This window comes from Peromyscus leucopus, chromosome 19 (assembly GCF_004664715.2).
Source record: "Peromyscus leucopus breed LL Stock chromosome 19, UCI_PerLeu_2.1, whole genome shotgun sequence".
Taxonomy (NCBI): domain Eukaryota; kingdom Metazoa; phylum Chordata; class Mammalia; order Rodentia; family Cricetidae; genus Peromyscus; species Peromyscus leucopus.
This window is the reverse complement of record NC_051079.1, coordinates 67856577-67871723: the sequence shown is the minus strand read 5'-3', so window position 1 is coordinate 67871723 and position 15147 is coordinate 67856577. Positions and strand designations below refer to the sequence as shown.

The 15147-nt window shown below is 52.0% G+C and overlaps 2 protein-coding genes across 8 annotated transcripts in view; one reads left to right on the top strand and one right to left on the bottom strand.

The window, feature by feature from the left end:
* The window catches only part of Kcng2 (potassium voltage-gated channel modifier subfamily G member 2), a 72965-nt gene extending 63512 nt beyond the window's left edge, over positions 1-9453 (top strand). For all 3 annotated transcript variants that reach the window (XM_028872000.2, XM_028872001.2, XM_037197216.1), the window contains exon 4: positions 7503-9453. In XM_028872000.2, the coding sequence (XP_028727833.1) occupies positions 7503-8288 (786 nt within the window). In that variant the 3' untranslated portion in view covers positions 8289-9453. The remainder of the gene's footprint in view (positions 1-7502) is intronic.
* Positions 9454-11600: 2147 nt separating this feature from the next.
* Positions 11601-15147, bottom strand: part of Slc66a2 (solute carrier family 66 member 2) — a 37922-nt gene continuing 34375 nt past the window's right edge. For all 5 annotated transcript variants that reach the window (XM_028872002.1, XM_037197218.1, XM_028872005.1 and 2 more), the window contains one exon: positions 11601-12713. In XM_028872002.1, coding sequence (XP_028727835.1) covers positions 12506-12713 — 208 coding nt within the window. In that variant the 3' untranslated portion in view covers positions 11601-12505. The remainder of the gene's footprint in view (positions 12714-15147) is intronic.

Below are 15147 nucleotides of genomic sequence, written 5' to 3'. Positions count from 1 at the left end.
ACAGGAAAACCTAAGAGACAGTCTTTGCTCGTCTAGAGTGGAGCCTTCAGATGTTATATCAAAAGCCTTTTTCTACAGAAGAAAAATTGGTAAATTGCACTTCATCAAAGTTAAACACTTTGCCTGTGAAAGACTGCTAAGGGAATGAAAAGGCCTGGCTCTGACAGGGAGAAATATTTGCAAATCACGGATCTGACAAAAGACTTGCAATTAGATGATATAATGAGCTGTATAAACTCAGTCGTAAGAAACCCCAGTTAAAACAGAACAAAAGGTTTGAGCAGATCCTAGAAAAGACATACAAATGAGAACATACAAGAAGACACCGATCTCTACAAACTAAGTGATAGTGCGAGATAACACACTTCCCAGGGCAAAGAGAGGCAGAGAACAAGGACACGTGTAGGTGGACTGTGGTTTGAAAAGCAGTCGGGAGCAAGTGCTGACGGGACTGCAGAGCGCCGGAGTCCCAGACCCTACATGGGAAGGCAGGTGGCATGACTACAGTAGTGTGCTCTGATCGTGACATGATCTGATCCAGCTATCTACTCTAGGAACTTATCCAGAAGAAAAGCAAATGCCCACAGAGGCTGACTCATTAATGTTCACACCAGGTTTGTTTGCAAAAGCCCCCGGAACACAAATGTGTATCCACATATGGCCGGTAGATATACACTGGCACCATCATGTAATGGGACCAGTCAATAGCAAAAGAGAACAAAATGTTGACAGAGTAACACAAGGGAACCACGAATCTCCTTGAGCAGGAACGTGGACACCAAAGCCTCAGTCTGGATGCCATCCATGTGCCCATCTGGAGCAGGCAGGGTCAGCAGGCCTGGGAGGACTGGCCAGCCCTGAATATCTGTGTTGGGTGGGACCCTTGTGAATCTTCCTCCTGGAAGATGCCTTGGTGTACTGTCTTAGTTCACAGAACTGCTCTCTGACATGTTTCCTTGTGCAGAAGACTTCGGACCCATTTCTAATGTTCCCTATGAGTCTAGTCCCCAAATGAAATCCCCAGGTCAAAGTGTTTGACAGTGTTTAAAATTTATCTGTGCAGAATTTTCGTCGTTGTGTTTTTTGCTCAGCATTCTAGACCTCACCTGCAATACCCTGGACTCTAAAACCTTAACCTCAGGCCCAGCTGACCCATGTGTACCAGAGAATGGATAGACTAATGGAACAACTCAGAAATTTCTAGTCAAAAAGGGAATGTGTCCGTCCTGTGAAGCTACATCCTCACATCCAACAATCCTAGAGAATCCCTGGGGTATGAACACAGAACATTCCCAGCAGATTTGGTTTTGTAAGTTGTTGGTGTTGGGGGGAAGGGGGTTGTTTCTGTTGTTTTTGGTAATTATGGATGATTCCACATGTGGGGCTTAATGAAATACACCAATTCCAAATTCAGCTCAGTGTTTCTTACATACAGAGGGAAATGGGACCCGAGTAGACATTTGCCTCCCAGGTTCTCATGGGTGTCCTCAGTCTCTGACTTTCCATTTCATGGATCCACTTCCCTGGAAGACAGCTGACCTTGGTTTCCTGAGCCATAAGTAACCCCAGAAGCTGTCATTTGGGAAAGACTCCCAGCACATTTTCCTGAAGAGGAACTCATGGGATCAAATATTCAAACACAGTTCGTGCCTCCAGAGTCCGAGCAGATAAGCCAGGTGTAGAAAGGAGAGGGGACACCACATTGACACTGCTAGAATGGCCCACGCAGTGACTGCACTGGCCAGACAGTGGCCCCTGGGATGCCCAGGGGGGTCAGGAAGAGTGAGGGCTCTGCTGTACCAGGGCTGCAACCGTGGGAAAGCCCCCCCCCCCGCTGAGTGGCTGAGGACCAGGTGTGGAGTGTGGGGCTGGAGCTGCATGCACTCCTCATCTGCGCAGCTAGACCCAGATGGCCTCCAAAATCTTATCTCTGTTCTCCCAACCCCTTCTCCTCTGCACAAGCCCCTGGGTCTGACCACTGCTTCTTCCTGCTCCTCTTCAGTGGACAAGAAAACTGCTCCCTGGTCCCTCAGGAACCCCCTCCTTTTCCCCAGGACCCTCTTCCTAGTCTTTCAGAACCCCCTTCCCCCCCAGACTCCCTTCTGTTACCCAGGACCCTTTTCCTGCTCCCCCAGATTATCTCCTGCTCCCCCAGGAAGCTCTTCTTGCTCCCCCAGGACCCACTTTCTGGCTCCCCAGCACTACCACATACTCCAAGGTCTCTCTAGTCCCTAAGGATCCCCTGCTGTCTTCTAAGACCTCTTCCTGGTTCCCTAAGACTCTTGTCCAAATGAATAGACCCTAAAAACAGACATACCTGTTCTCGTCCATCCAGATATGGCCGACCCTGCTCACCAGTGTGCAAACAGCTTACAGTCATTTCCAGATTCGCCTTCAGTGAGAAACTTCCCCTGGGCTCCTCATCCTAGAACCTGGTTTCTTCATGCAGACATCCCATACCTCTGTCCTGGTCTCCCTGGAAAGGAGCTAGCTTCTGAAGGGGATAAGAGGGTTCCAGAGACAGAGCAGGGGTAGGACTGTAGCCTAGTGGCCACCATTGGTCCAGAGAAAGAGAAGTCTAGAATCTGGAACTTCTTTTCTTGTTACATCTGCTCCATGAAAGCTGGACGCTGCCGCAGCTGCTGGGTAGGGTGGAGAATGGCAAGTCCTGGTAACAGAGCTACCCATGCTGCCTTGGCCAAGACACAGGGCATGTTTGCTCTTCGAGGGACTCTTGACTGTGGTGGGGACTCCCTCCGGCCCTCCAACCCTCAGGCCCTCACATCTGACACTGCACATGGACATCACAGCTCGCAGAATAATCGGAACTCGAGTGAGGAAAAGTACAAGCAGATGCCAAATAAAATTACACAGGGAAGCACTCCAGGGGCAGCTGAGGATGAGCACAGGCTTATTTCTGACCTGGTTTTGGCCAAGTAGGACATATATATGTCATGTCATGGTGAATCAGGCTCTGCCTTCTGGGTTGAAAGTTCCAGAAGTGGCTCCCTTCCACTAACCTCAGGCTTGAAGATACCACCACCCTTAGCTCAACCTGGTATTTTCTAGCCAGAGAGGTTAAGCTGGGTCCTTGGGTGGCAGCATCTGGGTCTTTCCCTAGCACAGGCCAATAGTGATCTGCGGGACTCAGAGGATATGTTCTAGGCCCTGGTAACCTCCTGTTTTGTGGTTCTCAACCCACCAAGGGGCTCAGGGTTATTTTCTCCCAGCCTGTGACAGCAGCCATGCCTCCAAAATAGCTTTAGGGTAATGTCCTTGAGGTCAACCTGCCCAGTGCAGATGCCATGTGTGTGACCTGGGCAAGCTACCCAAGGAACACAGGGAAGGGAACATTGAGACAAAGATGGACAGGAGACCTCTGAACATCCAGTGTCTTTACTGAAATGTGCATCGGAGTTTCCTTGAACGAGGCTGAGGCTAGAATCTCACTTGTCCTATTTGTCTGAAGTAGAGACTTTGGCAGCAACAAGCGGCAGTCTATGGATGAGACTCCAGGGTCAGGGCCAGGGCTCTTTCTCCGACGAGTACAGCCTCCACCCCTCTCCTTAGCAGGAATGTGAGCACAAGGATGGCATTTCCAGCCACACAACAGGATGTAGGTCAAGGTGGGGGGGGGCCTGGCAGCCCATTAATGTGGGAGTAGATGAGGCAGAGGCCTCTGCACGCAGTACCCTTAGATACAGGGGGCCAGTTGCATGTGGCTAGCTAGGATTTGCAGCATTGAACAGGGAAGTCTGGGTGCCAGCTCCCTGCATTCCTTGCGGTAGTGACCTCCCAGAGTCCCGCCCTGCATACACAGGATGGCCTGCACATCCCTGAGTATTCCACCCACATCCCTCTGTGTGCGGGCGTCATTGTCTGTACACCTGCAAGTCATTGCTGAGCCAAGACCTGATGACCACTGAAGCCCCAGACCCCTTCTGAGTGGAGGTCTCACTGGTGACAGAAACCTGCAGGCCTTACCGCTCCATGCCTTACCGCTCCATCCGCTGGACCTCGGACACAAGATGCTCACACAGACCTAGAGGCTCCTTGCAGGAGGTGAAATCAGGGCCTGAGTGGTGTAAGCATCACTGTGGCTATTTCCCCCATAGTGGAGGTGGCCTGGTGACAGATTCTATCGCACAGAGTCAAATACTCCGAGCCGGGGTGGCCTGTGGGCTGGTGTGGTTGTGGTAGGGAGGGGAATCATCAGGTAAGACGTGGCAGCCTCGAGGTTGCGTGTGGCCAGCTAGGTCTGCCGGATTTCCCAGCAAGGTAACTGTCTCCTATGCCATTTGATGAATGCAGCTCTAAGCCCCAGATTGTATCCCAGCAGTGAGGCGCCAGTCACAACCTCTGTCCGTTGCCATTCACTTATTTTCTGTAGCCCAGCTAGCCACATACACTGAGGTTTGCTTAGAGACTGTTTTCAGAAAAAATACTTTATTGAAAGATAACTCACACACACTGGACATTTAACACATTTGAAGTATCTTCCCATTCCATGCTCTTCAGAAGTAGTCCCATCACCACAAATGAAACCCTGTGTGTCCCCCCAAACCCTGTGTCCCCCCAAACCCTGTTGCCCCAAACCCAGTGTCCCCCAAACCCTGCCTCCTCAACCCCAACCCCTGGCAGCCACTAATCCACTTTTCTGTAATTTCCTTAATTTGAACTCTGATACAAATTGAACCATCAAGTGTGTCTTCTGGATCGTTTCTCACATCACATTTTCAGGGTCCACTTACACTGCTGTCCGTTGATGATTCAGAGTATTCCATCACGTGAACAGACCACATTTTGTTTATTCTTCATCCATAGAATCGCATTCTGGTTATTTTGCCTTCTGATGTAAAATCCTGTACAAGTTCTATGGAGACGTGCTTTCTCCAGCAGAGACCCACGCGTGGAGCTGTGGAGTCTGATGATAACTCTACTAGTCATTTAGGGAGCTGCCAGAACGTTCTCTAGAGTGACTGGACCAGTCTGCATTCCCATCAGCAGTGTATGGGAGTTCCAGTTCCTCCATATTCTGACTTGTTACTGTCAGAGTCTATCTTACTATGTGGAATGTCCTTCAGAACTGATGGCATCGTGTGGTGTGTGTGTGTGTGTGTGTGTGTGTGTGTGTGTGTGTGTGTGTGAGAGAGAGAGAGAGAGAGAGAGAGAGAGAGAGAGAGAGAGAGAGAGAGACCGACCTTCTTTCATGGTATCATAAATGGGATTTAAAATTTTTCATTTTCAGATTATTTGTTGAAAGTTTATAGAGATAAGATTGACTTCTGTATATTTATCTCATATCCTTCAATGTTACTGAATTAATTTTTCAGCTTTAACGTGTGCATTTATTTTAGTGGATTCTTTGGGCTTTTCTGTACACAAGGTCATGTTGCCTGTGAACAGTTATTTCTCCCTTTCCAAACTGGATTTGTTTGTTTGTTTACTATATCAACTGTCCTGGTTTGAACCTTCAGAACTCCCTCGCTGCTGATTATCTAATCTTACTTAGGATGGGGTTGTGGGGGTTAAGACAGGATTTCTCTGTGTGGCTCTGGCTGTCCTGGAACTCACTCTATAGACCAGGCTGACTTCAAACCCAGAGATCTGCCTGTCTCTGCCTCCCAAGTGCTGAGATTAAAGGCGTGTGCCACTATCTCCCAGCTCTGATCTTACTTTTTGATGATGCTATTATTATGAGTTATATTAAGGAGTTTCAGGTGGCAAGTCAACCTCGCTTCCCTAGCAAAAATCATCCTCTATTATTTTTTTTAACTTATTACATGCATCTATTTATTGAGAGAGAGCATGTGTGTGCCATGGCCCACAGGTGAAGGTTAACGTGCAGAAATTGGTTCCCTCCTTCCACCATGTAGGTCTTAAGAATCAAAGTCATGTCATCTGTCTTGGTGGCAAATGTGTTTACCTGCTGAGCTGTAGCTAGAGTTTTCCTGCCTTGCCCACAGTCAGGACAATTCTTTGTCACCCGCCAGTCCCACAGTCACTCAGACCCAACCAAGTAAACACAGAGACTTATATTGCTTATAAACTGTATGGCCGTGGCAGGCTTCTTGCTAACTGTTCTTATAACTTAAATCAATCCATTTCTATAAATCTATGCTTTGCCTCGTGGCTCGTGGCTTACCGGTACTTTACATCTTCCTTGTCCTGGTGGCAGCTGCAGGCAGTAAGTCCTTCTGCCTTCCTGTTCTTTCTTTTCTCCTCTCTGTTAGTCCGCCTATACTTCCTGCCTAGCCACGGCCAATCAGGTTTTATTTATTGACCAATCAGAGCAACTTGACATACAGACCATTCCCCAGCACAGCCAAGTGCAGATCATCTCAGATACCTGCACTCAATCATCTCAGACACCTGCACTCAGGCCCATGGTCCTAATCATCCTCTATGCGGACCTGCTGGGTAAAGCTACAAGGAACCCGAGAATGGGCTCCCACAGGACATACAGAACATCCGACAGCACTGAGCCATCTCAAAGGTCCTCCATCATGGTTTCTAAGTCTTCCCTCTGCTGCTGGGTTCTGTTTGTTATCACTTTTAAGCTTTTATTGTTTTCATTTTTGTTTCTGGGATGGTCTCATGTAGCCTAGTCTGGCCTCAAGACAGATATACAGTTGAGGACGGCCTTGAATTCCTGATTCTCCTGCCTGTACCTCCCAAGTGTTGGGGTCAGAGGAGCGCACCATCATGCTTGCCCTTATGTATGCCCCCGTAGTTTTTTAAAGATCACACTGTCTGGGCTTTGTGCCGGGGTCAACAGAATGAGCTCCGAAGTGTTTCCTCCATTCCTGTCAAGGATGGTGAAGACTTGGTGTTAATACTTGGAATGCTACCGTCTGGACCTGTGATGATTTCTGTGGGGGCCACTGCCTCTGTCTCCAGGCTTGCTCTAGGTCTATCCAGACGCTCTTTCTTCCCAAGCCCATTTCTTCTTTGCCGTTCTAGAATTTGCCCATTGCGTCTAAACTACTCACCTCGCAGGCACATTATTCCTCTTCCTCCTTGGTGGCACTAGCAGGGTCCCACCTGCCTTTCCTGTTCCTGTGGTAGGAAGTGTGTCGGTTTGGGTCTTTTCAAGAGTCGACTTCTCAGGTCTCCAATTTCTATTGCCTCTTCCAGTGCACTGTGATTCCTTTTCCTCTCCTTTTCCCAGCTGTCTAAAAGTGGAATGTTAGGTCATTCATGCCAAAGCTTTTTTTGTAGGCATCTCACCGATCAAATCAGAAGTGCTCAGTGGTCAGTGGTTCCAGGTTTTAAATGCCTTTCCAGTTTCCCGGAATCAACCTGCCCATTAGCCCACATACAAAAATGATGTCAAATAAATCTTCAAGAGGAGGAGGGCAGATTGGGCCTTTTTAGCCAAATTCTTATACCCTTCCCCTATTCCCACACGTCCCTGGTGCGGGGTCTGTGTGACATCTCGCGACCCTGACTGACTTCCTCGTAGCCACCGTCTGCCAACCGGGTGTCCCTCTCCTTCATAGGGCGAGTGCTCCGCAAAGTGCCGCAACTTGTTCGTGCTGGAGACGGTGTGCGTGGCCTGGTTCTCCTTCGAGTTCCTGCTGCGCTCCCTGCAGGCCGAGAGCAAGTGCGCCTTCCTGCGGACTCCGCTTGCCATCATCGACATCCTGGCCATCCTGCCCTTCTACGTGTCGCTGCTCGCGGGACTGGCGGCAGGGCCCACGGGCAGCAAGATGCTGGAGCGCGCGGGGCTGGTGCTGCGGCTGCTGCGGGCGCTGCGCGTGCTCTACGTGATGCGCCTGGCGCGCCACTCGCTGGGACTGCGCTCGCTCGGCCTCACCGTGCGCCGCTGCGCGCGCGAGTTCGGACTGCTGCTGCTCTTCCTCTGCGTGGCCATGGCGCTCTTCGCGCCGCTCGTGCACCTGGCTGAGCGCGAGCTGGGCGCTCGCCGCGACTTCTCCAGCGTCCCCGCCAGCTACTGGTGGGCCGTCATCTCCATGACCACCGTGGGCTATGGAGACATGGTGCCGCGCAGCCTGCCGGGCCAGGTGGTGGCGCTGAGCAGCATCCTCAGCGGCATCCTCCTCATGGCCTTCCCTGTCACCTCCATCTTCCACACCTTCTCGCGCTCCTACTCGGAGCTCAAGGAGCAGCAACAGCGCGCGGCCAGCCCTGAGCCGGTCCTGCGTGAGGACAGCACGCGCGACGACAGCACGCGTTCGGCCAGAGCCACGGAGGACAGCTCGCAGGACCCCGAGAGCGCAGGCGCAGCAGGGAGCTCGCCAGGCCGGGTGGGACCCTCAGCCTAGTGCCCTGCTGAAAGCTTCCGGAGGGTCAAAGCCTTGGAGGACACCAAGCGCCCCGCTGACCCAGGGGTCGCAAACTTGGTCTGGCATGCCGTTGCAGCCGGCCTGGCACCCCAAGCAGCCCCGAGCTTCGCGTAGCCTGGATGATACAGCAGCCTGGTCTTTCTTCCCCCTTTTATTTTCCCTCCAGTTTTAAATTTTCTATGGCTAATTAAAAATAATTGAGTCCCAGAAAGTCCAAGTCTGAAGCAAATGCCAGCCACCCCAGACTAACTTTCGCCTTCCCTGGCTCCCTGTCTAGGGCAGCCCCAGGGAACAGAGGGTGGCATCTACCTTGTGACCGCCGGTGGGCAATAATACCCCATGTAAAGGACTTCAACAGGCACCTGACACTACCAGTGTCCACATCACCTGCCAAGCGTTGGGACAGAGGTTTGCCGGGGCTCTTAGTCCCCGAGTTCTGCCTAACTGCTCTTTGCAAGGGGAGAGGAGACATCTCAGCGTTGACCTCTGACCTCTGATCCTCCACACCAGCTCAATCCTGTGATAGGGCTGCTCTCGAGGTTTGCATGGTGGCCTTTTAACCCTTTCCCTGCCCTCCCAGCTGGTCTGTGGGAAGGTTGTCTGTCTCCAGGGGATGCTTTCTTCTGTTGGGACGTTTCCCTCAGACATGGCTCAAGTGAAAACCAAACCTTCGGTGAAGGGCCTATCGGGGTGAGGGGCGGTTCAGGGAGACTCCTGCTGGGACACTGATATGCCAAGGAGGCATGGCCTTTCTCTACTCCATGAAAGCAAGGGAAATGGAACTTTCTAAGCCATGTTGCTTCACCCTGTCCCCACAGACCGGCAGGTGGTGGCCCATGCCTGTAATCACAACACTTGGGAAGTAGGGGCAGGGGGATCAGATGTTCCGGGAGCCCCAGGCACCCACCCAACACACACATCCATACCTAAGAGATTCACAGACCTCCTCCATCAGGAGGGAAGGTCCTCTGTCTTCAGGCCATCATCATAGTCTACTGCATAGTAGCTTTCAGCAAGGTCCCTATGTGAGCTTAGTACAGGCCCATTTGGGGCCCTTGTACCACACAGGCTTTGCAAGAATCTACTGCAACCAAATAAAAAGTTGCAAGCCCCCTCCTCACAGCAGGAAGCGGAGTTCTGCTCAGCTGGGTATCATGTATGTTCTGTGGGGTCCATGCGGAGTCCGGGGCTCCTAGAGCTGTGATTCTGGGGAGGGGGGGTTGGCAAATGCACACAGCAGGAACAGAGCACCCCCAACCTTTGACTTTGCTAGCATCCTTGCTGATGGTACACACTGCCCTGACAGTGCTATTAGCCCATCCTTACATGGTCCTCACTCCCCGGGCAGGTGGGAGATTTCAGGGTATCAGGCAGAGAACTGAATCCAGGACTGGAGTGGGCTTGGATATCCACGGCATGTCTCTAGGGGTAAGGGTGGCATGGAGTGGCAGGCGTGCACACACATAGGCTTCACCTGTCAAGGCAACGGGGCATGAGAGATAAGGGCCCGGAGAAGCCAACAGGTAACTTGGTCTTGCCAGAAGCACTCCTCCAGGACCAAGCAAGAGATGGAGGCCAGTGACCCACACCAGGCAACCTTCTTGCACTTCTCTTCAGAGCATCCCACCTTTTCTGGGATCTCCGTGTAATCTCCTTGAGACAAAAGGGGTACTCTGCTGTTAGATGTAGGAACAGTTGCTAAGCATGGGCCTGGCCAAGCTTGGCTGAAACCTGGAGCCCAGCATGGGTTTTGCTGAGTCCCTGGTGGCAGCCCTGTACAGAATGCCCCTCTTGCTACTGGGTCCACATCCACTAGGGCCAAAGCCAACAGTTTTGTTTTGTTTTGTTGTTTTTAAGACATCTTTGAAGGAATGGCGAAAATGCAGGGACTAGAAGAGCCAGAGCATCCTCCAAGAGGGGGCAGAACCAGAAGTTACCCCAGGGTACCTTGAGCTCAGGCCTGCCTCCCCAGCGTGTGTAACAACATGGGTAGACCTTGAACACACACTGAAGATGGGTCTGGGACTTTCAAGGTGAACTGCCTTTCCTGTAGCAATGGCTTTGGGCTTGCTTAGGTCCCGATGGGGATTTTGGTACCAGCAGACAGAGATCTAGCCAGAAGGAAACCTCCTGTAACCAGGCTGGCATTCAAGGTGAACCCCTTCTCCAGGGACAGTATGGACTCCTGCTAGTCAGGTACACTGACTTCCTCCATGAAGATCTGAGAAGTAAACTTCAGGCTGCTGTCCCTTGGAAACCGGGGAATCGATGAGGAACTAGCACGGGATCTATTGTCATTCTGACCAGTAGCCAGCAGCACTCTCAACCAGGGGCATCGGAAGCCACCGTGTTAGCATACGGCGGGGGTGACAGCCAGCCCTGTTGAGAATGATGGACAGGGAAGGACACACCTCTCCTGAGCTAGCCACCTCCTAAAAATTATTCCCAGAAGGATATAGGGCTGGGCGTGCTGTGGCCTCAGCTTCCTGTTTGGTTTCAGGGAACATGTCATGTATTCCCCTGGATTCCAACCAGCCCTCTTGGGACATAGGAGAAGTCTGTATAGAAACACAAGGCAAGACACCACAGTACACTGGCTGCATCCTTGGTGCGTGTGATACTTAAACGTTGACCACAATCACAGCAGGGATTGGGTTGCGGAAAGCAGCTCTTCCCATACTGCCAAGAGCTGACTGGGCTTGCGTGCTCAGAACCGTGGTGAGGTGCAGCCTCAGCCGTGAAGGCAATGACCCCGCAGTCTACAACACCCTGCCAGGCCACTGAGGTGCAGCCTCAGCCATGCAGGCAATGACCCCACAGTCTACAACACCCTGCCAGGCAGAGAACAGGAGTGAGTCCAGGCAGTGCCTCCCTCCTGTGCTTCTGTTTCCTCACTGTTAAACAGTTGGTCCAGAGTGGTCCCCCAAACCTGTCTACTTCAACAGCTTGGAAAAGCATAATCCCAGTCATGACTGCATATCTCTGGCTTACCTGGAACCCTCCGTCAGCTTCACGGAGAGCAATTTGAGTCCATTCATCTTCAAATGCCAGACAGATGTCCTTATCCACCCAGACATGGACCACAGTCCCTAAGAGCCACATGAACCCTTCAACCCAATGCCACCCCGTACCAGCCTCCACCTCCCAAACTAGTGCCAGTCACCCTTCTCCACAAATCTGTACCACCGCCACCCTCTACCCTACATCTCACCCCCCTCCTGCTCTGTAATTCCATCCTCCCTACCGGACCCACGTACTGTTTACTGACTTAAAGACACCACAAGGAGCATGTTCGTTCAGCAGCTGGGCCTGCGACCGATGGCGTTTACTTTGGAGGTAATTACCATTACAGACATCTCCCTTCGTCTTCAAAAAAATAAACATCTTAACAAGCATCTCACAGGCCCGAGAGAGGGTAAGCAAGAATCTCGCTCACACACTTAGAATATCTGAGGCAAGCTTGAAGGTGGCACAGTGTGGCCTCTTCAGCCACCTGGTGCGCCACCGGGACTGTCAAGAGCTATTGTGCTGTCCGTGGATGGCGTCACTGTGTGCACGAGAAGACCTCCTGCCCAGCAGAAGGGAAGAAACTGTGATGTAGAAGCATCTAGAACATTCTGGACCCAGGAGCCAGCCAGGCCAGCACAGGGCTGCCAAGCATACGTGATCTCAAGATGAGCAGAGAGAGGAGCAAAATACAGTGACCAGGGTCAGGCCAGCAGCTTCCATCTCCACCAGGTGCCGCAGATACACCCGCGGCACACCAGAGCAGGGCAGGGCAGAGCTTGAGGACAGACCAGCCACCAGCAGCCATGGCTGAACACTGTCTAGGAGACAAGAGGCTCGCTGAGGAAAACTGACTGAGAGGAAGGGACTCAGCAGGCTGCTGTGCCTGCCAACTTGCTCAGCTGCATGAACCTACTTCAGGGTCAGGCCAGTGTTTTCCTGAAGGAGGTAGGGAAAGACACCTGCCTTTTCTATCACCTTGAAAACACCACAGAGCCAGCCCTAGCTCCACTACCCCCGAGTCCCCCACCTGAAGGCTATGGGGACAAGCACTCAACTTCCTATCTCTGCCTACACGCGGCCTGTTCATCTGTGGCGTGCGCAGGGCCAGCCTCCCTAATGCAGACGCATAGGTTGGGACTCAGCACCCACGGCTGATTGGTCACATGTCCTTGTCTTCCAGAGATGCCTCAGAGAGCCTTGGCACTAGTCGGGTGCACTGCGTGGGGTGCTGGCTTCTGGGGGTGGTGAGCAAAGGCATAGGCCTGCCCCAGGATAGCCAGGTCCACCATGACCTGCAGCAGACCACAGACAGAGAACTGCAGAGGAGCGCCGTTGAGCAAGAAGTAGGCTGTCTTGAAGGTGTCGCCACTTGTCCACATGAGCACCATCTTGAGGCTGCAAAGAGACAAAAGGACAGTCAGTGCTGACCTGAGAACGGGGACCTATACAGAGGTCAGCGGTGTGACCCAGAGGATTAGGGGGCATGTTAAGAAATGGGGCCGGGCGGTGGTGGCGCACGCCTTTAATCCCAGCACTCGGGAGGCAGAGCCAGGCGGATCTCTGTGAGTTTGAGGCCAGCCTGGGCTACCAAGTGAGCTCCAGGAAAGGCGCAAAGCTACGCAGAGAAACCCTGTCTCGAAAAACCAAAAAAAAAAAAAAAGAAAAGAAAGAAAGAAACAAAAGAAAAGAAAAGAAAGAAATGGGGACCACAGAAGGATACCCTGACCCAAGCCTGCCCAACCTACCACCTTGCACCCTTCTCTGGTCCCAGAGAGAGAGGACACTACCTCACACCAGGACCTGGCAGTTCTGATCCCCATGGGTCAGACCATGGCTCTGGCCAGAATGGCCTAATCACAGAAAGCCACAAGGGCTGGTATCCAGGGAGGCCAGAACCTCAGGGCTCTTTAGCCTGGCCCAGGAGGTTCCCACACTGGGTGCTACGGGTGTTGGGGGACGGTGGAGAAGACAGAGGAAGGACAGGAAGCATAAAGAGGCTGCCCTGGGGCCTTCTCTCAAGAGAGATTTCCATTAGAGAAACAGAAACGACCATGGCCTATTGCCCCATACATCCTGTGTCTTCATATGGCATTAGAGACACCAGACTTAACTGCTTCGCTGCATCATAGGCGCAAACAAGCTCAGCCTTCCTAGCAGCTGAACCTGCAGCATTAAACTACATGCAGCCCAAGTGTGCAGGCTGCAGCTGATGCCCCCAGGCAGGCAGCTGATTGCCGCTTACCGCCGCCAAGTCCCCTCACACACCATGCACAGGAAACATCCCACAAGCGAAAGACACAGCCACTTATTTTAGCCACCTCTCTGCAATAATGCCAGCTTCCTGTCCTCTTGGGGACACCAGCTTGCTCCTTCCTGAAATGGCTCTCTCTCTATGCCAGTCCCAGTACTACAGCTCAGGTGCCCCAGAACAAAAGGGGCATCACACCCAGGTGTGGTGGCACTTGGACGGTGGGGCAGATGGATTAGGAGTTCAAGATAAGCCTCAGCTACAGGACTCTGTCTCAAAACAAACAGCATTACTGGAAGACATCACAGACACACACAATCCAGATAAAGGACCCCTGATGGGTATACTAATGTGGAGCCATACGGAGGTTACTACTGGCTCCTGTTTCTCGTGTGATTGGACAAGTCTGAGGTTGCAGGGAGCTGAAGCCAGTTGGTATGACATAACCGTATGACATGGTCAGGAAGCTCAGATTTCACCTCTCAGACAAGTGGCAATGTCCCTCATAATCCCACAACACCAAATGAACAGGAAACAACTTCCACGGGATCTTCTATGGGAGTCAAGCCCAGAAAGAAGGCTTTTAGCTCTCATTTTATGATCAGGAAAAGCCAGGGGATGGAGAGATGTCTCAGCAGTTGAGAACATTGGCTGTTCTTCTAGGTTCGATTCCCAGCACCTGCCTGGCAGCTTACAACTGTCTGTAACTCCAGTTTTAGGGGATCCGACACCCTCACATAGACATATATGCAAGCAAAACATCAATCAACGCTCATAAAATAAAAATAATTATTTTTAAAAATCAGGTAAAGCCAAAATGTTGGGGGGCTCAGAACACCCAGGGTAATGGATGGAGGTTGTGGGAACGAAATCTGGGTCTTGTTGGATCACCCGTGTGATAACATCCTCATACCACAGCTTCAGTCCCTCAATAAAGGAGCAGAACGTGGGGCGGGCTGGGGTCACTGCATCTGATTCACCACCTCTTAAACAGAGCCCAGGATCCCCCTACAATGGACAGACAGGCCAATCTTCCAGAGGTCTCTGGGACAGCCGCACCTGTCCAGGGCCCTGGGAAATACCTGGACAGTCACGTCTGGACACTTATCCCAAATAGAGAGCAGGTGCTGGATGCTCAGGGTACAGCCTGAAAGTCAGCGTCACAAAGCCCTGGTCAGACAGCAAGCTGAGCTGTACAAGGGACATGTGACTCGTGTGGGTTCGCTGCAAACCAAAGAGACTAGGAAGACCCTGCTGCAAAGGTGGCCCACCTGCCCCTCAGAGTCACAGATGCATGTCAAGCATGTGCTGGGACAAAACACGCAGAGGTGACCTGTGTGACCCAGTTACACACACACACATGCAGAGTGCGAGGGTATTTAAATAATTCACCCAGTGTCACATACTAAGTGGGTGTGGGAATCTCTTGGGCTCGACTCCAAAGTCTAGCAGAGACAGGTCGCAGCACAGGATACACAGCTGTAGCCCTTAGCCCCAGACCACCTGTCCCTCCTGCCCAGGCCTCCTGCCCAGTGCCCTCACTGCTAAGACCCCATTGGCCCCAAGTGCATAGTTGTGTCT